Consider the following 25,261-nt stretch of genomic DNA (forward strand, 5'->3'; position numbering starts at 1 on the left):
ATAAGGCAGGCGAACCTGACTGTATATAAAAAAAATCATGTCTTGTGCAACTGCTACATTCTCTTCTCATCATGTTGCCAATCAAATATGGCCACAATGTGAATAAAGCACTGACACCACCGTCACCCCGCACACTGTTTGATCACACCGAGCCTACGTGAAGTCACACCTTCATCGTCGCCAACCTCTTCCTATAAAAGCACGGCAGCCCCTCGACTGCAGAGCAGGTGCGAGCCACATGAGTCATCCTGGTGATCACGGACGGGTAGAGTGACGGATGGAGTGAGACAGGGATAAAGGACGAAGACATGGGGAGAGGAAAATGGGAAAGAGAAATAACAAAGTGAGAGGAGACAGAAAGAGACAGACGATGGAGGATGAAGAGAGGCACAAGGTGTTTTGTGATCCGACAGGGCCAAACGTGAACGGACACGCTCGTGTCTTAAAATAGATTCAAAACGAAGCACCGGAGGGGGGGCGAGGATGGTGGCGGTGGTTGTGGTGCAATGGAATTAATCCAAAAACTTGATGTGCTAGTTGTAGACAAGACTGGAAATGTCATGATGTTACTCCAATGAAGTGCCATGATCCATGAACGAGAGGAGGGGGCGGAGGGATGGGGTGAGTGGATGGGTGAAGCAAGAATGGTGTAAAAAATGGAAGTGCTCTGGCAAAGGGGAGGGGGGGGGGGGTGAAGGAAAGGGATGCAACAAACAGAGATGGAGGATGGAGGTATGAGGGTGAAGGATGTTGGTGTGGAAAATGGGAGATTGAGGTGGAGAAGAGTGGATGAAAAGGATGTCGGGTGGAGGGATTTTATTTTAAAGAGGGGGGAAGGGTGATGAGGAGAAAAGCAGTGGTGACGGGGCAGCACTGTGGAGACAGAGGTAAACAGAGGGTGCAGGACATTGCTCTGGGCTCTGGCAAATAAATGGGAGAGTGCTGACATTTGCACACCGAGCCAGCTCAGAAGGAGAGAAAGAGAGGGAGAAACAAGAGAGACAGAGAGGCTGCGGGAGGAGAGAAAAAGGGGAGCAAGCACATGGAATACACACCGCCCTGGCTTTAGAGGGGCACTGCTGCATAAGTGCATGTGTGTGTGTGTGTGATTGTGTGTATATGTGTGTGAAGAGGGAACTTCCTTCAAGACTGCAGTATTCCTTACACTCTCACACACACACACACACACACGCACACAGAACCCTCCTCAGTCTTTCTCTCCCAGCTACCCCTTGATCTAAAAATAGCCGTTCCACTCTCCTACAAGAGGCAGCAACCATTCTGAACCAATCAACACGCTCTGTCAAAGGCATCGGTACCCACCACCCCTCTATGTGTGCGTGTGCACGCGTGTATGTGTGTGCAACAAGGGGAATTCCTGAGTGAAGGTAATAAAACTGCCCCTCCCTGCTGCACCGGTTTAGTAGAAATGATAGGAAAGCGATCCCTTCTACAAAACAATAGCGGGGGAAAAGAGTCAGAACGCAAGAGGGAGAGAACAGGGGGAAACACAAAAAGGGAGAAGAGGAGCGAGAGTGGAAGAGAGGGAAATCTGGCTGCAGTTGAAACAGGCTTCAAAGGAATATTAATGTGATCCTGTGCAAGAGCTGAAGACAGGGGAAGAGGGAGGGAGGATGGAGGAAGAGGAGTGAAAGGGGAGGACAAAAAGGTGCGCAAGAATTCGTGACGCTCGCTCGCTCCCCACTTCCCGAGTTCCGCCTATACACCTTTCTCCAGGTAATTCTGCAGCTCAGCACATCTCCGGTGCCCTAAAACCTGCACGTAGGAATCGCGGCAGACGTCCACTTAGCTTTGTTTTCAGCCCGCCGACAAGTTCAGCGTCACACCACTACAGTCCTATACTGCACGGCCAAAGTGAAGACGCAATGCAGTGACCCCTTTAACAGAGGACGCTATTGACCATGGTACATACAATACACAGCTAGCTAAAAGGTCGATGCTTCTACATGGCTGGACAACCGCTGAAGGACGGACAGACAGTTGTCAGAGCTGAAACTGCTTCTAGACTACCAGTATATCATTTTTTTTATCAGCTTTTATTTGTGTGTGCCAATTATAATTAGAAAATGTGGCTAAAAACTCCCAAAAAATGCAGTGATTTTAACAAGACTATGCTATTCTGTACTTTACTTTACGTGCTTGAGATGGAGAATCTTAATGTCTTAAATACTGTATTTATCCATATGGGCATCTCTGTCATTTAAATTTTTATTTTTTAAAATTCAATATCCATTTTCTGGTGCCTATGCCTGTATTGACTCCTATCATCTCATATTTGCCTCCACCTGTGAGTACGCTTGAGTGCAGAAGTGCCTGGATGTCCCCAGGCTACAGCAGTGGGAGGAGAGCAGGAGGCCTGTGCTTCAGAAGCATTAAGCAGGGCAACAGCACTCACACATGGGATATACTGTAGACGTGCACATCCAAACACAAACACTTGCGTACGCTCCTAAAAGGGTTAATTGCTGAGCCCGAGCAGAGCAGGAGAGATCAGGACACAAGGGAAGACGTCACGAGACCAAAGAGAACTGATCAAGGAAAAATGTCTAGAGCGAAAATAAATGGAGAAAGAAAGGAAGAATTATTGCTGAAAAGGGAAGACAAAATAATATTTTTAAGCGCTGTTTCCCTGTTCATTCAAACTCAAAAATAAGCACTGATGAATGCAGGGAAAATACCCCCCCCCACTGTGGACGCAGTGGAGCCGATGGGGGAAATCGCAGATGCACGAGGTTGGACTGTGGCATCAGAATTAAATTCATCCACTTTATTTGGTAAAATTCCAGTAATTAAAGTAACTAAACTTGCTATGTTTGCCAGCAGGCTAGCCCGTTGTGTGAAACAGGCTCAGGTCATCTCACCTGTTGGCTTATTGTTTCGACTATATTTGAATTTCTACAATATTTCTTTTGAGCTTCTTCAGTCAGTAACATTGTGATAAATGAAGGAAAAACAAACAAAGGAACCAAACAAATGACAATAGGCAATAGCGAGTAGCAACAGGTGGTGCGAGTCCATTACTGTGAATGAGCCAGTTAGTCATGCAAAGACGGTAAAACCACTGAGAGTTCAAGTATGTGAGTATGCAGTTTTTATGATACAGATATTTGTTAGCACATTTGCTAGCCTGAGGTATACAGGTTACTAATAACGAAATAAAACGTACTACACTGGGCTATTCCCATGAGCAGAATTCTTATCAATTCAGATTTTAGTATATGTGACCATGTGTTATTATGGATTTAGACAACATAATGGTGTATCACAATATCTTGATGTATGATTTCCTCGCGATATGATTCCATTGAAAGACAATAAATGATGAATTATCGCCTGTACATTACACTATGGGACATTGACGGCACACTTTGTTTAGACACAGTTACTGACTTTTCTGAGCGTACTTACTTTAGTCACCTCCTAGCCGAAAAACATTGTGTGGAATTATGTGGCAGTTGTGTCTTTTTCTGATGATATACTCTATAGGTGCTGACCATCTGTAATACAATAGCTTTGCTATAGCTAGCAGGCTATGTGCTGTCAGGCTGTTAGCCACTGGCAGAGAGGATTCATGAACTGCTACTATGTTCCACTCAATCATTTCCAGGACATAAAGCAGTCAGCACTCATTATCTCCCTGGAATCCCACACTAATGGGGGTTCCCTTAAAGAAGGTCTTCTCAGACATTCTCTCTTACACACACACACACACACACACACACACACACACACACACACACACACACGTACTGTGTGCATGAATACACATATATAGACAAATGTCACACAACAACATCAGCCTCATACACTATTTTCAGGTATATGGACACACACACACACACACACACGACGACACCTTGCCATGGATCAGCAATTTTACACAACATGAGCTACAAATCGCAGTGCAAGACAGAGCGCCTGACGTTGCTTGAGCCAAAGTCTGCTTCCAGCCCAATTATGACAGTGCTTATCCATCATTATGGCACTATACCCTGCTGCTCTTAAAGGGAATCTGGCTGTCTTGGGCATTCCAGTATGAAGCAAGAAATAGAAATCCAACTGTCAACTTTTCATTAATATGTTTAAACAAGCTTTGCCAGTTGAGATCATCCCTAAAAAGCGCTCATACGCGTGCAGGGAAAAGGGAAAACACCACAAGTGGAAGGAGAGCAGCGCATCGCCTTCCTCGTCTGAACAGCCCACTTGGCGTCTCTATTGTTTCCTGTACTTCTGTACTATCCGCTAACAGCAGTGCCAATGGCCCTCCAGCCCTGGAGAAGCTACTATGGAGGTCAAACACTGGATTGGGCTGACATCTGCTGGTGGGAGGGACAACACCTCTGCACACCAATAAGCCTCAACCAAAGTGCTATGACCGCTTCCTGTCTCCTATTTCACTGGCTTGTTCTGTGTCAAATGGAAACACTGGGCCCCAGGCCTTGGATTAAATGAGCTTAATGATGAATAGAGGTACGGACCCGCCTCCAGATTGTAATGGGGAGGGGTAGACATCTGACTCGGGGGGGGGGGCTTTCAGCACCTTGAGCCAGAAAAGGAGAGGAGAGGCGAGGAGGCAGCGGTGCACAAATACCAGCATCTTCATTCCGTGGCAGGGTAAATTTCCAAATTAATAAAGGCTTCACGGTGCTGGGTAAAATATAGTAACAGCAATAACAGCAGATAACCTAATCTAATATAAGCCCACTGTATCTTAGCAACCTTGTTAATTCTGAGAAGAGCAGCGGGGTAAGCAGCAGAGGCACAGCATCCATCATCAAAGACACACCCAGCAGCAACACACACACACACACACATATATATACTAATTACTCACAGACTCTCAAACCAACGACACCACGCACATGCACATGCTATCTTACCATTAGCCGCTATCTCAATCACACTGTGATGCACATACACATGTGCAGGGCTACACACTCAGGCACATACACACAGATCCTCAGGCTTACTGTAAGCAGCCGGGAGAATGGAGGGGGTGTGGAGCGGAACAATGGGATCCTAATCGTCGGGCTGCATTTCAAAGCCTCTCCCCTCTACAACACTGTTTCTAGATAAGATTTGAAAATGCTATTTATATCCGCAGGGGAAAGGAGCCAACCAGCAGCTTGATTTTCATTTATTTGAAGTCAGATCTAAATTGGGGTGGAGTTACATAATGCAAGGAGTGCGACACTCCACCTGCTACCTCCGAGCCAGCCATTGAAGAACACTACGGAGGGAAACAGCCCCCCAAAAATGCACCGGGCCCACGCTAATACTGCAGCTAATAATTACTCTTTCGGCTTAATAACCATCGTTTGCTACACACCAAAGGATCCCGGCTCATCCGTTTGGGTACAGCAGTGGGCCGATCCGCATCTAAAATCCAAACCTACTCCAGCGTATAGCCCGGCCAAAATCCAGCAACCGTGCTGAGCCAAGGACACAACAACACAGCACAACATGGCCCAGTCCCCCCACGCACCAGATGTGCATAGAAAGGAAGACAGAGAGGGAGAGACAGCTCTGTTCTTCACAGCTGTGTCCCAGGAAGGCAGGCAGGCAGGGCCCATCCCGGGCCCCGGCTCCTCAAACTCTCTCCCCCCTCCTTGTCTCCCCGGAGAGGAGAGGCAGATCCATCCCAGGCTGAGTGAAGGAGGAGGAGAGGTGGTAGGATGGAAATTTTGGAGTGGACAGGATTAAGAGAGCAATTCATACTGGAGGAGAGGAGGGGGGGGGGGGGGGGGGGGGGAGTGTTGGGAATACTCCAAAAGCAGATAAAGAGAGTAGTACAATGGGAAATGACTGGTAGGGGGAGGCTTCGAGGAGAGAGAGAGATGCAGGGTATAGTTGGAGGGGAATTCATAATTAAAAAACAGCACAAGAGTGAAGGTCACAGATGGACATATCGATGTGAAAAATATAAGAGAGAAACATTTGCACCCAATATTAGCGTGCAGTCTGTATCTTGATGTGTTATCTGGATAATGTTGTCTGATGACGGGCTTTTGGAGTTAGTATTAATAAGTGTTTTCTTTATCTCTCGTCTGCTCACATGGCGGTTGATTAGGTGGGGTTGGCTCTGAGACACACAAGCGCACTCTTAGCATAGTATAGACTTTAATGGGCCTTTGGGTCAATATGCGGGAAGTGTGCATGTGACTAGTGCTGAAATTATTAGTCAATTAATCAGTTAGTCAACTGACAGGATATTAATTGACAACAATGTACAATTATTGATTACTCATTTAAGTCAACTAACAAGAAAGAAAAATGCCAAACATTCACTGCTTCCTGCTTCACTGACAGCAATTCTGTGTTTTTCAGGACACATTTACACGTTTACACCTAAACACAAAACAACCACCACCAGGTTGTTTGACCGTGTGCCCACCCACATGTGTGATTTTCTCTGTGTGATATTATTGATAATTGAATATGTTCAGGGTTTGGCCCGGTGGTTGGCACTAGGGACACGTTTTGACATTTTATAGACTGAAAACGAATTGATTAATCAAAAAACGATTTGATAGATTAATTGATCATGATTTCAATCAATAGTTGAAGTCATAGAAATTGGGAGAACGATTCTGCTGACCCTGAGTGTTCCCCCCAGCTCCAGAGGCCTGCTGCTACTGTCATAAATAAAACATGAGAGGCCAAACCCCAAAACCAGTATACTCAGTCAGCAAGCAATAATACACCACCCACACAAAACACACCCACACGCAATCAACACAGCAATCACTAACAATCAAGGCAGGAAATACTGGTTTCCCTTTCTCAACTTGTCCTCCATGACGCAACGCATGTCAACTATCCACGGTCTGTTTCTCCTGTGAACTCCCCGAATCCAGCCCACTATCGGTCACTTCTCACACTCTGCATCGCACTTACCTGAACCTCTCCTTGTGAAAAGCCAGAGACTGTATCCCCCCCCCAACAGCCTGCAGCTCTCCATGAAGACCTCTCGTATTGATGTTTTATTAACACGGCCATAAATATTGAAAAGACACTTACTAATGAAGCCACAGAAAAAGGTTCCAGAGACAATTTACAGTGCCAGGGAATACAGGGACCTTGAATACAGCGCCCTACACCCCCCATTCTGCTTTCCTTCTCCTTCATCTCATTTCCCACGCCATGACTGGAATGCCCCTGCAGCTTTTACATCCCCCCGACCCCCACCCCACCCATGCACACACATCATCTTCCCCCTCTATGTTTTTTCTTGTTCAATGAAATCAATGGATTGGAGGGGCTTGACGAGCCGCCACACCCCTTGTGAATATGAATCATAAATCACAGGCTCGGTATAATGAGGCTTGTTTCAAGTGACAACAGGCGTGATGAATGTGTCTGTGGCATCATCATACAGCTAGGCGGGAGTGTGCACGTAGTGCGTGAAGGCTGTATGTATGGGTGTGTGCATGAGGTATCGCAGCTTCCCCCCCCCCCCCCCATGTAGCAAGCATGACATTTCGATGGCAGAGGACCGACGGCAAGCCAGCTCTTCGTGGCATTTCCAACAGCTGTTTACGCAGACACACACACAAACGTAATGCGCACGGTGGAACACATGAGCTACTTTACATAACTATTATGTTGAGAAGCTTAAAATATTGATACGGTATGCATAACAGCTGAGAGACTCTCCTGTATTTAACGTGATGGGATCATTTCTATAGAGAAGGGTCACCAATCGCACAATAATATATACTGATGGTCATGGAGTGGTGTTACAGAGTAATATGTCTATTTACTCCTAGTCTTTGGCTGAGCACAGACACTAGCACATTAACCATAAAACAGAAAAATGATTTTAGTTAACTTTTATTAGTTATAGCTGATATAATGTACCTAAATCGTGACTAATACAAAGGGTCTGGAAGAGATTTCATAAGTGATTTGTTACGGTCGGAAACATATTGAATCTGCGTCATTTGCTAACCGGGAAGCCAACCCTAAGAAAAGTGTGTCTGAGCGGAGGACGATATCTCAAACACTCATTGCTCAAAATCTGGGACAAATAAAACCCAAACTGTCTGCCAGATACCTCTAGAGATAAGTGTGGAAATAATGTTAGTGTGTCATTTGTGTGAAGCGATCCTTTAATTTGGCCGTTTCATAGAATCCTGCAGCTCAGACAACAACATATGTTGAAGACATCAAGGATGATATCACTTCAGGCTGACAGAAATACAAGTAAATAAATGAATTCGCAACTAACTGGCATATTCCCCCCCCCCCCCCCCCCCCCCCCCAACCCAGCTCCTTTGGTGAGTGTTATCTATGGCTGCTCCATTAGTGAGCCAGGTACCATTCTCCTGTGAGAAGCCAAAATGAGCTTGAGAGCAGCTCTATTGATTTCAATAGAAATGTGCTTACACTGGCATCAATATAGCTGCACATTTCTGATACCTCCCGTTAGAAGCTTCCCCCCCTCTCCCCTTCTGCCTCAACATCCCTCCCCCTCCTCCCCCTCCTCCCCCTCCTCCTTCATCCTTCCAAGCTGCTGATGTAGGGAAACCCAGGGCTGCGCCACGGCTTAGCTGCTCATTCCAGTTTGTATCCTTGGACAAGCTGGGCGAATCTGCATGGAAAACACTCAGCTCGTTCATTTCACTTCACTCGATATGACTAAAGATCGAAGGGCCAGGAAAGTGGACGGGCTCTGAAATGGATAGCTAACATTAGCAATGGGGCTCTTTATCTGTTGGCTTTTAGGGTTTGTAGTGAAACGTATGTGCTGGGGCCTAATCAGATCAGGTATTGATTGGTCTTCATAGAGGAAGCTTAGTGTTCTCTCTGCTTCTCTGTGATCTTTCACTCAAGGGAAAGAAGAGAAGGAAGATCAGAGGCAGAGGGAGGGACAGATAGGTCAAGGGTTACGGTGTGACTGCACTCAGTCATACAGGTCAAGGTTAGGCTGGCAGATGGCCAGACAAAATCAATGGCAGGTTTCTGATCAAAGTTAAGGGTTACACTCATGCTGACCACGGGAATCATTTGACGGTCCACCACCCCAAACCTGAATGGACAAACGCGTCTCAGGAGGTGCGGCTGTCAAGTTGATTGCTGGAAGAAGGAGATGCGACCATATTGTAAGTGACACATTGTTCACTAAGTGGAAAGTTAATCTAAACTGCATCTCCACAGGGTTCCCATGAGGCGAGGATGGCAGCCTCATCATCGTCTGGTCCACCGGCTGCCCTCCTCATGACCAGCCCCAGCTCCCTGCCCACAAATCCCATTTCATGCCAGCCACGCTTTCCGAAAAGGCAAGACAAAAGCCCGATCAGCACAGCTGCGGCTTTAGCACATTGTGCCGACAATCATCGTGAAATCAGTGGAACAAACCAAGCAGAACTCTGCAGCACCCACATCTATGCAGCGGCTCAACAGGCGGCATTAAGCTACGGGTGCGTCCGGCTGTGGCTTCCTCAAAGAGAAGGAACTTCCAGGTACTGCTTGCTTAAGGTGTGACAACTCCAACAACACCTCCATCAGGTGGCAGTTGAATATATTTATCGAGTGAAAAGAGTGGATTGCCCCATCACACCCCAATACATCCAGCATTACCTCCTCAAAAATGCAAAGTAGGGTTGTCCCGAGAAAACAAAGGGCCTTTTGTAGGAAGAATTGCTATGGTATACCAGTATTTTTAGTTTTTTTTGAAATACATGGAGGAAATGAACTCCTTTGGATTAAAGTTAAAATCAACACGTTGAATGTGCTGCCTATGCTTGTTGATGTGTTTGTTAATGTGTGAGTGGGTGGCTGGTAATACACGTGTGTATGTGTGTGTCTGAACCATTCGACTCTCCTTATTTCCCAGGATGCAGAGTTTTACATGCCCACACACACACACACACACACACACACAGGGAGTGCCCCGGGCCCGGCTGTACTAATGAAGCAGCCTGTAAGCAGCTACCTTCATTACATTCTATCCTCTGGACAGTGTCAGCAATTACATTGCAGCTTCCCACTGTCAGAGCTCACACACACACACACACACACACACGCACACACACACACACACACACACACACACACACACACACACACACACACACACACACACACACACACACACACACACACACACACACTCAGTTGGAAGTTTGTCCTTCTTCTCAAGGCTCGTGCTAGCTGAGGTTGATGCAGAGAGGAGTTCCTGCTCTTCTTCTTCTTTGGTGGTGGGTGTCTGACTCAGACTTGGCTGTTTAAATCCCAAACCCCTCCATACATCTAATTCAGGCCCACCACCACATCAGCACAGCCTCTGTGACGTCTCTCTCTCGCAGCCTCTCTGTATGTTGGAGCAGAAGGAAGCCCGGAGGCGAGGGGGAGCTGCCTAATAGAGTGCTCCACTTGCCATATTTCACACATCTCATCACTTATCCCACTGAGACACACATACATGTACATGTCAGTGCAGGGGAAACCAAGAGGGATGCCCCTGGAGGAGTCAGAGCATTCAGGGGGTTTTCTACTGACTGATTTGACTGTGATGCGGTGTGTAGGAATTCACACCTGTGACCTCGAATTATTACGGAGAGAAACAAGTCTCACTACTACTGACAAAGATATTCAAAATGTACGTGATGATATGTAAATACATTATGGTAATCACAAATGCATCTTTCATCCCCCATAGGTGTGCAACTGCTGATTATTTTCATTACTGTTTAATCTGCCGCCGACTATTTCCTTGGTTATCATCATTAATCCGTTAATCTGGTTGCACATGGGGGTTTGGTGACTGATTGATAAATTATCAAAATAGTTGTAGATACATTTTCCTGTCAATTGACAAATGAAGTAATTGACCAATTGTTTCAGCTTTCTTTTGCACGAATAAATGCCACCCACCTTGAATAAATGCTGTGTATTCCATGTATATCATTTCAACATGTGTTTAGTTCATTAATAAAAAAAAACATTTACAGTTTCTCAATTCCGCAAGCTGACGTGTGAATGTATCCATTGATCTGCATATTATTTCCTCAATTACTCAGTTAATAATTTTGTCAGAAACAGTCAGAAATGAGTGCAAAATGCCATATCACAGTTTTCGGGAACACAAGACGGGATGTTCGAATGACTTGTTTTGTCCGACCACAAGTCCAAAACCCAAAGATGTTTAATCAACAATGATATAAGACAAAGAAAAAAGCAGTGTTGCCTAAAAATGTTGTCGTCCAACAAAATAGTTGCTGATAAATTTTCCGTCAGTCAACTATTTATTTGAACTCGTTTTAGGACTCAACTCTGACGTCAGGATTTTCAGCACATTCATGGGGAATTCCATATTGGGTCACTAGTACTGAGACTTCATGTCTCCCCGTAAATCTGCCGCCGCAATAAGAGAAGACAAAATACCAAAGAACCGGTGGGGCAACGAAGCAGAACAGAGGAAATTAAGTGAGAAACTCCCTGAATCTGTCATGTGCCGAGATAAAACAAAAAACATCAGTCATGCCTGTTGTAAAACCATAAATGATGCAAAAAGGCAACAAAGCAGTCGAGCCATTCCACGTCATGTCAATCAAACTTGTGTGTGTGTGTTGAGCATTTGTGGCTGTGATGTGTGTGCGAGTGTGTGGGCCGGTGTCTATTAACATTTGATTCCCAGGTGCCATGATCTGAAAGGGTTTTGTGGTAGAAACGGAAAATGCGTGACGCTGAATTATAAAGGAGGAGAATGGGAGAACACCTTGACCACACACACACACACACACACACACTGAGGCTGAGGTCGGCCATCACACACACCTCGTTAGGGAGAAGCTGGCCTCCTCAATTATTCAAATGTACATGCTCCCCCGCGTACTGCTCGCTCCCTGACTTTGCCGGGCAGATCGAGTGAGTGGAGTGCAGACAGACAGCAAAAAGGTAAAAAATTGAGAAAGGTGGACAGAGAGAGAAAGAGAGAGAGAGAGAGAGAGAGAGAGAGAGAGAGAGAGAGAGAGAGAGAGAGAGAGAGAGAGAGAGAGAGAGGTGAAGAGACGGGGGGACGACGACAAAAATAGCGTGCGAGAGAAAGGGAGATGGTCTGAGATAAAATGTAATGTATGAGTGGCAAAGAGAGAGCTAATGTGTTATATTTATATCTCAAGTCTTGTAACACTCGTCAAACTCGATTTCAATTATCATTGATATGGAATTGATTAGTGAAAGTGATCTATAAATGTGAGAGCAAGCCGACGACTGATATAATTACTGTCAATTATGAATGCAATCGTAATGCTCGCTCCATAGCAACTCTAAACACGGCAGGGGAAAAGCCATTTTGATTGAGAACCATCAAACATAGTGTCGATTTTGGACCCTTTTCCCAAATGTCCTCCCACCTTTGCATACGTGGCAACAAAAACATTTCTCCCAAATTCAGACGACTGGTTCCCAGAAGCGAGTGTCACCCACATCAATCAAGGCGTCGCACCTCGACGTGGCCGTCCGGTGGGAAGAAGGGGTGGAGGGAAGGAAGGAGAGACTGAAGGGGTTTGAACAAGTAACAAGCCAATGGACACTCTGGCAGCGTGTCAAGAAGGAGTGGAAGGGCTGCTGCCAAGTGCTACACCTCTTCCCAGCGGTGCTTTTAGACCTGCTTGGTAGAGATGCTCGTCTTTGTTCTTATGAATGTCCGATCATAATATGTGGTGTGCGATCGTTCCTAACTTCAAGCTTTTCTATTTGGTGTTATTTGCATGTTTGAAATAAAATTAAAGGGGCTATATATATTTTTTGCAGTCATCCACACCTTTTGGGGAAAAAAAACATGTCGTAGCTTCACTTTGACTGGATCTGTTTCTTCTGTCTCTTGTGTACCCGACCCTCTTCAAACTACACCTCACTCTCTTTCTCTGTTTGGCAAACAGCAACAAAATGTCGAAATACTGAAAACCTGAGTGATGTTGACATAAATGAAGTTCCCCGTCTCTACTTGCAGTGAGCCAGATTTAATAGCTGCTGTGAAGTTCTGAGAAGTAGTTCCCCAAAAGGACCCGATCTCAGCTCCGGATTCTTGTCACTGCTGACGGCCTCGGAGGGGAGGGAAACTGTTGCTACAGTGTGTTGCCAATGGCGCTTCAAAATCTTAATTTTTTAAGTTATTAAGTTAATAAGTGTGTAAAATATTTCCAAAGCCGGCTGTTTGGACCACAAACTGCATTAAGAGTGACATATAATAGCGATACGTCTCAATACGTCTCTTTGATTGTGTTGCAAGATGCTAAATGAAGAGACAAAATCCTCATTCAGGAAAAAAACAAGACGTGTTAGATGAGTACACCGGCAATTAAATAAAAAACAGAGAGTGTTAAAATCAAAGTAGCTCAGGTCGAGATATCCTAACTTTTAGTTGGTAGTGTGAGTCAAGCCCCATACGTTCTACATACTACGGCTCATTTAGATTTGACGCAACATGTTGCTGTTTGCGTTCAACTCACCTGTGAACAAAAGGACAGAGTGACTCTTCTCTACTAGGATATCGTCACCCTGTATCTACGTTTACCATTAACATGTTTGTGACCTGACAGACCAGAAAGACATGGAATCCGACAAACCATCGAAGTATTTGAACAAACAGAGCGACAGAAGGTATGAGGTTTAATGTCAGGATGTCACTAGTACAGCTGTCTACGTTTTGGACGAAGGGATAAATCATTGTTTTATAATCTCTATGTCGGACTAGGGATTGCAATAGATCACAAAACTCTTGGTTCGGATTGCAGATCGTTGATGAGCCATATTCACTCCATACTACCATACTATTTAGCATGCCAGAAAAAGATTTTGCATGTCCCCAATACATAGTATGTCACATACAGTATGCCAAAAATACCAAGATGTCCTACTGCAGATGGTTGCATTTTGCAGCGTGCAAGCCAGCATGCTTCTCTGGCTATTCTGACCCACAATCCTCTGCGCAGCGGAAGAAAAACGTTACATTGAGTGAGTCGCCAAGAGAGCACAGACAGATGACAGCCCGATGGCAACGCATTGCCAGAAGCCTGCAATAACAGTTTAATGCACAATGTTATGATCATAACATCCCAATTGTATGCAAACTGCATGCAAGGGTACATACTTTGTAAGGGCGGTATTTACTTAAAGTAAAAAAAAGACGTTTGATTTGGAATGCAGTATCATTTCAAGCACTCCAAAGTCACTGTAAAACAATTCAAAATGTTATCCTTTTACTTTGTTACAGCCATCAGTGGTTATTAAAAGTTGTTATGTATGCTAGGTGTCAAGTGTCGGCTAATAAACAACCTGATGACACAAGGAAAAATAATAAAACTAGTTTTATCTCCGAAGTAACAGTGACCAGGTGAAACATCCCGGAATGGAACGTAAGCAGAGGTGGAATGTAACTAAGTACATTTACTACTTCAAGTACAAATTCAAGGCACTTGTACTTTACTTTACTTGAGTATTGCCACTGTATGCCACTATATACTTTATACTTTTACCCCACTACATGATCACCACACGTTTTTTCTCATATCCACCCTGTAGCACGACAAACATATGACGCTCTAAGAGAATATGATGCATTGCATGCAACAACCAGATAAACCAAATATATAACGTGTATATTAGTTCTTACAATTTGTGCAATGGCAGTGCTTAGAATGTGTTCACTGTCACTTTCTTCATGGTTAAAAACACTGTACTGGGGGGACTATTAGCATTGTTAGCATAGCCCCTGCTGTCAATGAGGGGCTCCCTGGGACATCAGCGCCCCGTCAGCCTGTGATAGATGCTGGATACAGGCGAGCTGACCTCCTCCCCTAAGTGAAACATGAGCGAGGTATACGTTTCAGACACCTATTAGATGACGACTGATAAAGACGTTAGGCGGCGTGGCAGCACACGGGGTAACAATGATGAATCAATTACTTTTTTCCCTTCCTCTCTTTTTTTCCCTTGTCCCTCTTGCATCCCCTCCGTCCCTCCCCCCATCCGTCCCTCCAGCCCTAATTAACACCTCAAGCCAGGACACGGGATTCAGCGGCAGTGACTCATCAGTTAAAAAGCACCACTGTATCTTTTATCTCGATCAGTATCGCCATCACTCAGCGGTTCTCTGCTTGCACAGGTTATCGCCAGGGAGCGACCCAAGCAAAGGAGGGGGGGGGGGGGGGACCCACGCGCTGCCTCTCTCCAGAGGGATGTAAAAAAAAACAGCCGGGAAAAAAGTGTCTGTTGTCGTAAAAAGCAAAAGGATATTTGAAACATCACAGTTGCAGCAGCGGCAGTGTTAGTAGTAACAGTTATATACCTCACATTTAGAGGTCGTACAACTTGTCAAGAATAAAAGATTTTAAAAATGCACTAAAACAATGTCATCTCTCCCCAAAGGCCAAATTCCAGCCTACTGGTTAATTAATACAATTTATTTTGTGGTAGAATTTCATTGGAAATGGCTTCGCCAGATCAACAAAATGCTATTTCTTTAACCTCAATGTTTCTTTTTCCTGTCAGCCAACCAGAAACTCATGTTTTGAAGAGGTGTATTTAAAAAAAACAAAATGTAGAATTTGAAAAAAGTCACACCTTGTTGCCCCACTAGTGATACAAATCTGTGGCAAGAAGAATATTTTTATGCTCAAGTCCGTTAAACATAACTCGGGTTTTGAGTTCTCAGAGCTGCCAAAACGCAGGTGACACACATTCAGGCCTGTGCCTGAATGCAACATCGTGTACACTAACTTTCTGGGGGAAGATTCTGCAACATTGGAACAGAAACATTGTATAATTTTCCGCTAGCCAACGGTACACAGTATAAACACGTTAATCGTACAAAGCTAACAGCCTAAGTGGACAGCACCAGCAGTCTCATGATCACCACAGCACGCATGCGTAGAAAACCTCTTCAACAACGTCACATTTCCCTAAAGTAAATATGAATTAGAAGCTTCAAATAAGATTTCAGGATTAGCATTATTTGCATAATGCATAGCAGGACTCCTCTTGCCCAAGTCTCTCTGGCAACAACGTTTTACTTATTAATAGCTTTTGGGATGTCCAGATAATTTCACCTGTCCTGACCCGGGAAGTTGCACATCATAAGAATCTAAGGGTTTGGACATAGCTACCTCACCGCTCATCAAACACTTGCTGGAAGGTGTTACAACTCATTTTTCAGAGCACTCTATCCTGTTTATCACCAATATAAAATTAGAAAGCAATAGCTTCAAGCTCTGCATGTCCGATGCCAGTTTTTCTGTCAAAACACGATAAGTGCTGACACTAAAAAGCTCCAGCATCTCTTCTGCTCTTTTGCTTACTCCCAAAAATATCCAGCGCAATCGTCCTCTTTTTTTTGGGAGGGGGGCAGGGGGGCTACGCTAGCCTCCTGTGATTATCACCTCAAATGAATGACAGACTGTAACACTGCTTTAGGCCAGGAGGGAGTGGGACCAACTCTCCTACACCTACGCATCCAGTCTGGGAATAGCTTTCTAGGCAGCCCCGATGGAGCTCTTCTCTGGAGAGCTGACAAGAGCCTGGAGCGGAGGAGACTCTGCTCCTTGTCCGCCAAATACCGTCTGTCTGTTGTTCTAGCTTGCATCCCAATTGAAGACTATTTACAGTAAGGGAGGATTATTTCCATAGGCTATGAAAGCAGAGAGAGAGAGAGAGAGAGAGAGAGAGAGAGAGAGAGAGAGAGAGAGAGAGAGAGAGAGGTGTGTGCAAAAGGGGAGGAGAGTCACTCTCTTCCACATTTCACTCCCCACTACTCGAGGCTGAAAATAATTCCTTTGCAGTGAAGACTTAATTCTCATTCTGTGTCCGTGTCCCTGATCCTGTATTGTCTATTCTGGTCATGTGGTCCGCCTGCCTCACTGCTGTCCACTGTCACAGCTGTGTGTGTGTGTGTGTGTGTGTGTGTGTGTGTGTGTGATGCAGAGACTGAGAAAGTAAGAAAAGGGTCAGCCAGTGTTTTAACCACTGCTACAGTATGAGCCCTGCCCAAAGGAAAGATAAATCCTTGTCTGACATGCAAACAAAGGGCTCCAATATATTTCTAGTCTAACTAACAGCGAACAAAACCATCCAGGTGCTTGCGTCTTCTCCAACAATGCTGCCATTTTGTCTTTATGGCCTTTGGGATAACAATGTAATGAATATTTCTGATTTTACAGTCTATTGAAAGCCAGACAGGTTGATGCAGGCTACATCTATGGAAGTCTGTACAAAATAGTCACTCAAAATTTGGTTGAAAGACGATCTAGAAATAAGGGAATTGAGCGGTAAATAAGAAGCATCACAAGTGTATGCCCAATGTCTGTGTTCACCCCCCCCCCCTTTAGCTCCTCTGTTCCAAGAGTATCCCTCTCAAACTAGCATACTGTTGAACAGATGCCCACATATTGTTGCAAGGGAACACCCTAGTAACAGCTTAGAGATGATTCAACCGTAGACAGACACAGAGAGTTGGGTCAAAGCAGGAAAAAGGAGTAAAAGCATGCTATTGGTTAGACACACGCCTGGGGCTCTCTGATTCCCATCCAATCCACATATCTTCGTACTGTATCACAAGTGAACCCAATGTTAACATCTATTTTGTGTTTTTTTTGTTCTCCAGTCGTGATGTCAGCTATGTCGGGATATTACGTTTGGCTGTCTCAGCGTCAGCAGAGTGGAAAAGGGGAAGGAATAATAACGCTGTGAAGGAGTTAGCAAGGACTTCACCAGTATCCATACGGGCTGAGTGGTTGTCAGGCAGTAGATTTAGGCTATGGTCCATTCAAATGAGAAATAAAATGACAATGTTCTTGTATATATATCGTGCCATATCATTTAAAAGCAGCTCGGAGTGCTTTACATAAAATACAAAATAACAAATAAGCGGAAGTCATCCATACACGTAAAAAACAAGAAACTTAAAACAAGAAACTCTAATCTAATCTTTCACTCTACATATGTCTAGATCCTGTGGCTTAGTGAGTAAAACACTTGAGCCCTGTCCATTTCAGGGCCTGATTTATAGTCTGAAGGTGTATTTTTGTCATTCCTCAACTGGACAAATGCAAACAACGTGACAGTACGAATACTACAACTGAATTTGAGAGCAGAAGGTTTAATCCGTTTTTTTAATATTTCATTTAGAAAGTTAAAGTTCCTGTACTATGGTTCTTGTCAGAAGCTAACGTAACGCCTATGCAACAGACAAAGAAAGGCCTTCTTGATAACTGGATCGTGTTCAACTTAACATATACGATTGCAGGTAAAGTCAGCAAATAATATTGAATTACCACAGAGCCCTTGTTCACACTATCCCCCTAATGTAGACACACAGGTCAGCCAGTTTGAGTCCAACGCACGGACACAATCCCTCAAAAGCTTACCACCAGACAGAAATGGCCAATTGTGTTAGTTGGAATGCACAACTAAGATGAACAATGATGTAAAAACTCATACACCATATTTCACTTTGGTGTCCTTTGCAAAAAAAGAACAACACACTGAGAATCCATGTTGCATAATTTGTCAACGAACAGAGGCCTACAGTGCAATGCAGCGATAGGACCTACGGTATACTGCACTTAGCGTCTTCTTTATCGAATGGAGCAGCTCTGCCATCAGTGCTCACAACATAAGAAACCCACAGCTGAACCCCTTGCCTTCCCTCGCAGACAGTAGATTGAGTCATTCAGAAACAGACAGCGAGAGGAGATTGCTCCATAACTTGGCAGCCGCCCACGCCATTCAGTGACAGATGACGGCGTCTCCTACTTTTGGTCAAGGTGCTTTGGCACGCTAGGTCGCCTTTGCTGACTTGACTCCTGTTTCTCCAGTGAGCCTCTTTAGCGCCTGAGCTGTTAAGGTGAGCTTGGGACAAACTCCAGAGATTAAATTATGTGGAAAAGCAGATTAAATAGTTATTATCCCATCTGCAGCCAGACAAGCACACACACGAGCAGGCACGCACACATGTTCGCAAACCCACACACACGAGCAAGAATAGCAAAGGGGGAATACACACACACACACACACACACACACACACACTCAATCAACATGTAGTCCTGCACCAAAGGATAAATTATTTTCAAAAAATTCACATATGTATTTTGTGGCTGCACAGTTTCCTGTATCTGTTCAACATGTGTGATATCAATATGGATGATTATCAATATGTATTTTGTCCATAGCATGTGTGGTGTGTCTCACACTAGACATGTACTGATGTACCAGAAACTCTTCTCTGGCAGATTTCTGGGGCAACCCTTCACCTCTCTAACAGAAAAAAACAAATGCAGACCACATGAGATTAAGGAATGGACCCCCACTCCTGCCAAAATAAAAGCTTCCACTCATTCTGCAGGGAGTCACAGAAATATTCCACTTAACAGAGTGGATGAGCGAGTGATCTAAATGTGGTTGTTTTGGGAAGCCTGTCTGCCGACGATTCATGTCTTTCTGATAGACATGTACGTTTAGAGAGCCGCCCACACATCGCTGAGCCGCTCTCAGTTGTTACAATCGAGGCTAAAGAAAATAGAATATAGAGGGAGGGGGACAGGGAGAGATTGATACAGAGAGAGAGAGAGAGAGAGAGAGAGAGAGAGAGAGAGAGAGAGAGAGAGAAGAGGTAAACATGTGTGCTGTCTGTTGCGGAGTGAAGCCTTCCTGCCCCGGCTCCTCATTGGAAGCCCGGTGCAGAGTGTGTGTCCACGTCTCTTTGAGGAAGGACTGGAGTTAACCCACACACTCTCAGCAGCCAGCATCAATGGGCTATGGGCTGTAAATCAAGTCACACGTGCAAGAGCATCCGAGGCCCATGCATGGAAGAGTTGCTGAATAATAATAGCGTATGGTCCCCCACATTAGACACATGGCGTTATTACACATTAAAAACAACCGAGTGCCTTTTGCAGGCCTCCCTCTTTCTCTTGTCCAGCAAGCATTTCTCAGTGTGTGTGATCATGGATCGTATGTATGCTGTAGCTGTATTTGGGGCTGGGGTGATAATGCTAAGCTGTGTTTTCCAGCCAGAGCTCAGTATTAGCGCAAGGAAGACAAAGAGCAGAGCAGAGTCACATGCATATGCACATACTGCACATGTTAAGGGCAAACACACCGCACATGCATGTGCACACTCATGTGCGCTTACAAATGCATGAAAGCTCAGCTGGTGTGACGTCTGATGTGCGGTGTGACCCAGGGTCTCGTGTGGGTAGAGGGTTTTTGAGAAAAATCAAGAAATGTCTCATTATATTATGAATTCACACTATGCATCAAGTCACACTGGCAAACTAGCACCCCGACAGGAAAGTAATTTATGTCTGGAAACACAATTTATCTTTGGTGCGTTTGCACGGGGCTTTGCCTTTCACAAACTTGAGGCCACTTCTTTTACGACCGCATCTCTGAACACACAAATACACACGCATCAAGCAATTAAGGCACACGTGATCAGTCGAAGTGAGTGAGTGTGAGGCTGTGTGCCCAGACCCCGAGGCAGGCCCAGGGAGAGAGACACGGGACAATTAAAACTCATGCTCAAACAGGAAGATACACCTACGGCTAGAAACTGGACAATGAGCACTCGTGCATCAAAATACACCAACACGTACAAACGGGTAGGTAGAAAGAAAAAAAGAAAAGAAAACACGCACACACACACACATGTCACAATAGGCTGAGCACAGCGAGAGAAACTTTCACCCACTCCTACCAAAAGGTCACATTTTCAGTGTGACATTTTTGACAAGTGACAGCATGTTCACCCCAATTATCCTATTTCAAGTTCCCTCCCTTTCCTCGCAAATAAAACCCGCCTCTTATTCAAACATCCCACGAAATAAAACACACACACACACACACCTGGTCACGTCAGCTTCAACTCCCCTGTACTGTGTGTCCAGGGTCTAAACAGAGATGTCCCCTGGGCTCTGTCACCTACAGAGGCGTGGGAATAAGTGATGGAGGAGGGTGAGCCAAGGTCTCATCTCCTCTTCGGTGACCTGAATGCAGAGGTGGACGGCTGACCTTTAACCCTCAAAAGAAGGGAGATTGAGCACTGCTCCGAACTCTATTAGCATTCTGCTCACACAGGCCCTACAGAACAGCAAACTAATGGCATGAAGTCTGTGGACGCAGAAGACTGAGAGGTGTGGCGACAAAGGTTCTGCGTTGAAAGAGAGATATAACCTGAATATTTGGAGCTTTGCTTCCCCTTAGCAGCACAGCAGGGGACCTTTTGCTGTCAAAATGCATCATCTCACAAAAGCAAACACACTCACACACACACACACACACAACGGTCTTTGTAGCCATGAGTAATCCTGCCACGATTAGATTCTTAAAAGGTTAAGGGTCAGGTAAAACATGGCAGCTTAATGCCACCGTGCACTGTTTCCTCTCCGTTTTTTGCTCACTCCTTTGATGTTTTGTTTCCCTGATAGTGCAAGCCCTCCTACTCCATACACACACACACACACACACACACACATCAAAACGACAAATAAGCCTGTCTGTTGAGTCTCTGCGCTTCTCAACATCGACATATGTATGCTGGAATTGTCAACACTGCACAGCAAGATCAAACCGGCAATCTGTCACTACACTATGGTACAGTTGGGGATTCAAGTGATGACACATAGAGAAATTAACCTCTCTGATGTGGCGTGGGCATTGATGTAGTGTGAAAAAAAAACAACTGACGGGTATATTCTCACCTTTAGCTGGTGACTAACATACAGCAATCGGTCACCTCAACAAAAAACAATCTGGCTGCATGTTTATGTCTGCTTAAAATATACAATCCTCATCAGTTTGTGACACATTTCCACACACACTCCAAATACCTCATCAGTAAACCGTGGAGATGGAGCAAAAAAAGTGACTTGTGATGGATTTTTTTTCCTCCTCTACATGGTGTATCTGACTGATGCAGTATTTACCGTGGTAAGGTCAGTACCGCACTGATTTGTGAGTGATGCTGGATTTCAGCACCACGGACAGCGCTCTGCCTCTCTCTCCAGCGCGAGGAGAGGAGGAGGAGGAGGAGGAGGGATGGAGAAGGAGATGACTGGTGGTTGTGGTGTTGTTGGTGGTGGGGGTTTCCCTGGCAGATTTCAGGAGAGGGTCTACACACAGTCATGCCTCCATCGCTGCACATCGCCTACCGCCTCCTCCGTACCGGATTCCCATACGGAGGAGTACCGTATGTGTGAGATCAGGGCTTTCATGAAATATTGATCGACCCAGCCTCACATAGGATGGACAGAGAGAGAGAGAGAGAGAGAGCGATAGAGAGAGAGAGGTATTCCTCCGGACAGCCTTTATCATGCATAAAACCACCACCCTGCCTCCCCACTCCCCCCCCCCCAAAAAAAAATACTTTCCGGTCAACAACCGCTGGATTCGCCTCGCATGATGTTTGCCGATCAGATACATGACAAAGCAATAGGCTGCACACACAGACACACACACACACATACACACACACACACACGGGGGGGATGGGGGGGGCAGATCTAACGCCATCCGCCGCCTCATAGCCGTACATCGCATCCAAGCGCATAACGTTTCCCAATATTGGTAAGTGAGAGACGCGCCGTCATCGCGTTACATTCCGAGGACCGTCAGGAGGATTTACCCACCAAAGCCGAGCCAGAGCCGTTATCATGTGTCATGTTAAACTCCTCGGCTGGCACTGTCATTCACAAAAATAAACCACATCCGACGTCTTACACGCGATTTCTCTGATCATCCCCTGCTCTTAATAGGCCAAGGATGCGCTCATCACCACATCCACCTTCAGCAACTGTCGTGAGCAACACTTCAAAAAAAAAAAAAAAAAAAAAAAATCGCTGTGGTCAGCTGGGTGTCAATAATGCAATCTATAGCCCGAGCATCTTTAGCAGCGACACAACACACGGTCAGCTGTAATTTGCAGCACTGACAAGCGAAGAGGGACATGAATTATTCAATACGCATAAACTGAGCTCTTGTTCTTCAGCGAGGAAAACGGCTCGACAAGAAATCTAGCCTCCACGAGCGGACACAAGCCAGTGCAGAGCCCACATTTACCGCTTCCACCGCATAAGCACTGGATGTAATGTAGCATGTACATTGATGCAAAGCCTACCGGTAAATGGAAGAGATACCGGCTTTAAATCAGCGTCGCCTTCAAGAGGCTGCAAAAGCCAGCGAGAGACCGAGAGCCGCCACCACGCAAAGAATCAGCCGACATGTATGAAGCACCGCGCGGACAGCCGGCGGAAATGAATTCATGGAAATATGAAGAAAATGCGAAAGAGCCGATGGAAAAATCTGCCTTTTACCTGTCAAGACCCCGACCCGGATTTGGTGGTCGTGGTTCGTTAAAATCATCCCGTCTGACGCCATGTTCAGCAGCGCTGTCGCCCGCACCGAGAACTCACGGCAGGGCCCCAGAGCCGATCGCATCGAACTTAGCGGGGAGAGGGAGGGGAGGAGGAGGACGAGGAGGAGGAGGAGGAAGAGGAGGAAGAGGAGGACGAGATGGAGGAGGGCTGGGATACAGCAAAAAAAAAAAAAAACAGCCAGACGAGATGAGTAGAAAGTCGAGCAATCATCGGGACACCTACAGATAAGCGGGCAGGATGCGGGGGCCGTTTAAACCGCACACATCACTCAGCTGGCCGCCTGCCACGGTAGTAGTGTGGATCCCGGATTAAGTCTCATGGAGACCACTATTGATTTACTGTGAAGGCTTTTAGGGGAGACTGAGACGAGCGGCACGTCTTCTGACGCCACTCACTTTTCTCATGTCATTTTGCAGCTGAAGTTTTAGATCTGTGCTGCTTATAGGGCTATAATTTGACCCCTGACCTGATGATAAACAGTATCAGTTCTCCAATATTAAAAGTCTTTGGGGCCCCAAATAAATCCCAGTCTGACCTGTGAAAATGCAACTACATCCCCGGGCAAAAAAGCACCGCTGCTATTTATAGACTGGTTGCATGCTTCCATGGTGTATAATTTCGCTTGTTTATTCTCATGGAAAGAAAATGCCCATCCTCCAGTTTCTGTTGGTAATCTATCAATATGCATAATTCATTAACACATGTACATGAGCGCAGTTACCCTGGCAAGAAATGGGGCAACTCTTGGGTTTCTTTTTGTTTAACTCTTCACAGTAAAGGCCCACAAAACGTTAAACTTTTACTTTAATACCAGACTGAAAAGCAGTATGTTTGTGGTCTCTTTGGTTCAACATTTTAAGTCTGTTGCACTTTCATCGCTGGGAGTGGTTTTGTGTGGTCAGACCTGTAACCACAGCCAGCAGTGATGTCATGGGGTGCTAACATACACTGCTACATCGCTGCAGCAAGGCGAGAACTTAAACCCCTGGAGGTCACACCAACGTTTTCAGCTGCTGTTTAGTTACTCTTGAAGAATCAAACAACTGTTCTTACATGTTGACTCAGGCTTGCCATGTCTGTGAAAAGAAACAATTTGTTGGTGTAGAACAGGAGATCTTGTTCCCTGTAGCATGGCATCACAACAGCATCCACATCTGTCAGTAATGGAGAGGGCCCAATGCTAAACAGGCCCTTCTTAAGGGTTAGCATGAACAGAGGAGTTGTGTATGCATGTGAGCATGTGCACATGCATACAATGCAAACAAATGCTCACACACACAGACACACTCCGCGGTCCAGAGCTGGCAAGCTCTCTTGGAATTCCCTTGATGGAGCATGAGGCAGAGCTGAGGAGAGAAGATAGTAGAGCAGAGATGTATGGCGAAGGAAGGGAGGGAGGCACCAGGCTGAAAACATTGGGGACCCCATCTGGTGTGTGTTTCTTTAGTGTGAGTGTGTATGCTTGTGCAAAAGTGCACATTATAATGACGGTGTAATTACCACACCGTCGATCGAGCTGCTCGCTGTTCATGGATAGGTGATGAGGAGGCAAGGGCCATCGCTCTCCCCTTTTTCCCTCACCATCCATCACAATAATAAGGGGAGCCCCAGCTGATGGAGGGAGCTGTAAACGTAAGCTTTCCCATTTTCGTGCTGAGCCCAGGGAAGCCCCTCGTTTTCCCTGAAGGCTACACATGCAGAAGAGGTGGGGAGGACAGCAGCTAGCTCTGGGGGTTTGTGTTATGCCACATTAGAGGTGCTTACGCCCCGTCTTTAGGCTGCTGGGACATGTTGCAGAGGGTAGAATCTCCCCGAAAACTATAAGGAAACAAAGCCAGGCATGTACTCACACTCTACATCGA

General features: G+C 45.5%; 1 protein-coding gene across 3 annotated transcripts in view; it reads right to left on the minus strand.

The window, feature by feature from the left end:
• The window catches only part of gphnb (gephyrin b), an 83,867-nt gene extending 59,916 nt beyond the window's left edge, over nucleotides 1–23,951 (minus strand). For all 3 annotated transcript variants that reach the window (XM_076084620.1, XM_076084617.1, XM_076084619.1), the window contains exon 1: nucleotides 23,337–23,951. In XM_076084620.1, the coding sequence (XP_075940735.1) occupies nucleotides 23,337–23,460 (124 nt within the window). In that variant the 5' untranslated portion in view covers nucleotides 23,461–23,951. The remainder of the gene's footprint in view (nucleotides 1–23,336) is intronic.
• Nucleotides 23,952–25,261: the final 1,310 nt, after the last annotated feature.

The sequence above is a fragment of the Anarhichas minor genome, unplaced genomic scaffold, assembly GCF_050575085.1.
Source record: "Anarhichas minor isolate MPS153535 unplaced genomic scaffold, ASM5057508v1 ptg000136l, whole genome shotgun sequence".
Classification (NCBI taxonomy): Eukaryota; Metazoa; Chordata; class Actinopteri; order Perciformes; family Anarhichadidae; genus Anarhichas; species Anarhichas minor.